This window comes from Euprymna scolopes, chromosome 17 (genome assembly GCF_053919585.1).
Source record: "Euprymna scolopes isolate OS-2025 chromosome 17, ASM5391958v1, whole genome shotgun sequence".
Taxonomy (NCBI): Eukaryota; Metazoa; Mollusca; class Cephalopoda; order Sepiida; family Sepiolidae; genus Euprymna; species Euprymna scolopes.
The window spans coordinates 128,070,201-128,072,700 of NC_136498.1; the positions used below are offsets into that span (position 1 = coordinate 128,070,201).

At 31.5% G+C, this 2,500-nt stretch overlaps 1 protein-coding gene across 1 annotated transcript in view; it reads left to right on the top strand.

Annotated features, from left to right (window-relative positions):
• Positions 1–1,081: 1,081 nt before the first annotated feature.
• LOC145296967 (short stature homeobox protein 2-like) overlaps positions 1,082–2,500 on the top strand; it is a 300,556-nt gene continuing 299,137 nt past the window's right edge. Inside the window, exon 1 of the mRNA XM_080143195.1 lies at positions 1,082–1,599. Coding sequence (XP_079999321.1) covers positions 1,221–1,599 — 379 coding nt within the window. The 5' untranslated portion in view covers positions 1,082–1,220. The remainder of the gene's footprint in view (positions 1,600–2,500) is intronic.

The window sequence follows — 2,500 nt, forward strand, 5'->3', positions numbered from 1 at the left end:
AAAATAATAATAATAATAATAAAATAATAAAATAAAATAATGGGTTTCACTTAAATTGTTCTGCTTTGAAAAATCAACGTTTTAACAATTCCTTATAAATCTCTCTCTTTCTTCTTTCTACCTGATGATTTGCAAAAACCCAAGATTTTCCCACTTTTTTTTATTTTTATTTTTACGTGCATGTTTCCACCTACACAAAATGCAAACGTATTAGTGATTTTGTGCGAAATTTAAAAACCTCAAGACGCGAGTGAAAACGTTGTTATTTTTGTTTTTGCTGTTGTTTTTTTTTTCTGCAAATATTACGATGCGCCGTTAACATGCATCGCAATATCGTAACCGAAACTATTTAACATCGTGGCAAATATGATCCGTCGGATTTTATTAACCGTTTGTTAACCGTTGCGTGCAAAAACACGGACTTTTGATTCATCATCATCATCATCATCATCATCATCTCGCATGAATCCGAAGATTCTATTGTTAGCATTGGTTTCCCCGATTATTTTATAGTCTAAATTCTTTCGAGAAAGACATCTGTTACTTTAAGGGAGGGATTGCGTGAAGGTTGCCAACATCCGATGTGAAAGTGTTTTTGTGGAACGAACTGGATTCGAACGTCAGTCCATGTCGTTAACCGCGTAACGATCATCACATAACTAACAGGTGCTAAATGCAATCAACCGTGATGACTGTATTTATATAATTGTCAAGAGATGTAGTTTACATTTATGAATAGAATTATATTTTTTCGTCTTTAAACCTTATTGAAAATTATGGATTGTGTTAAAATGTATGAACTTGGAGTTTTTAGAAAACATTTAAATAAAAAAAATGACAAAAATTAAATAATTTTAATTTTAGATGAGAGAGAGAATATATATATATAAATAACTGTTTGAATAAAGCGTTTATGTGATATTGTCAAACGAATGTCTTAAATATTTATCGATGCTTTCAACACAAATATTAAGCACGTGTAAAACCTTGATGGAAACAACATATGTTTTATTAGGACAAAACATAGCAAAAAACACATCAGAAATAAATTATTTATGTTATTCGTTTTCTTAAAGATAAATATAAACCCAAAACGACATTTTTTTTTTTTTCAATTTTGTGTTTTTCTTTAAAATTGAAATATTCTAAGAAAGAAGGAAAGAAGCAAACGATAGTTCACCGTGAAATTGTCACGCCGTCTAGCGGGAAAGTAAAACACAATGGAACGGTTAACGGAATTCGTGAGCAAGTCGTTTGATCCAGACTCTGAACAGCAAAAGAGCGACTTTAATGAGAAAATGCAGATCATCTCAGAGGTGGACCGGCAGTCTGGCCATCACACACATCAACATCATCATCATCATACGACAACACACCAAACCTCGACGCCGTCACATCCGACCAGTCTCGAGATTGGGACGGTTGGCGGTACGACCAGTACTGGAACCGGGAGTGGACCCTTATCGACGACGTCGACGCCGGACAAGAATGACGATATGACCACGATAGACGTGGTCGACGATGCGGATCTAACACCAACGAAAAGTATGTCAACAATGTCCAGTCCAATTGACCCAACACGAAGGGAATCCTTTTCAGGTAAGTTTACCCCGAAAATATTACCATGTGTGTGTGTGTGTGTGTGTGTGTGTGTGTGTTTTGTGATACGTTTTGAAAGAAGTCAATTATTTTTACGAAAGTTCATTTTTAGCTAAATGCGAGTTGGGAATAATTTTCCCTTTTACCAATTTGGCACCCCGACATGGGAAACGGTATGTATATTGATTTTAAATATAATCATCCAAAATAGAAGTATCCACTGACACATGTTTCGTCGTCTACGACTCGTTATGTGGCTGCACTTAGCATGATTCGAAATCGGAACTCCCAGTAAGAAGTCCTACCCCTTTACCATGTCGTATGACTGTTTGGAACTATCACGATTTGCGTAGATGTGTTTATTTGTTTTTATTTTTGCGATACGTTTTGAATCTTATATATATATATATATATATATATATATATATATATATATATATATATATATATATATGTGTGTGTGTGTGTGTGTGTGTGTGAATATATATATATATATATGTATATATATATATATATAAGTATATATATAGTGAATAAATGACAAAAAAAAAACATATTCCAAAATTCATGATATTATTTATTCACTATATTGCTCTGTAATTACATTGAGCTTCTTAAATAAGAATTGGTATATATTATAAGAATATATATTTCTACAGATATATATATGTATACATATATATATATATATATATATATATATATATATATATATATATATATAATGTTTGCATAAATTGGGTTCCTAGATTTAAATCTAATGAAACCCGCGTGATTAGTTTTACAGTTCGATACATTTTAATTTATTTAATAATAATTATGTACATAAATTCACTGAAACATGTACGCACATATGTAACCAATAATGTTTATATAATAAACATACTATATATATATATGT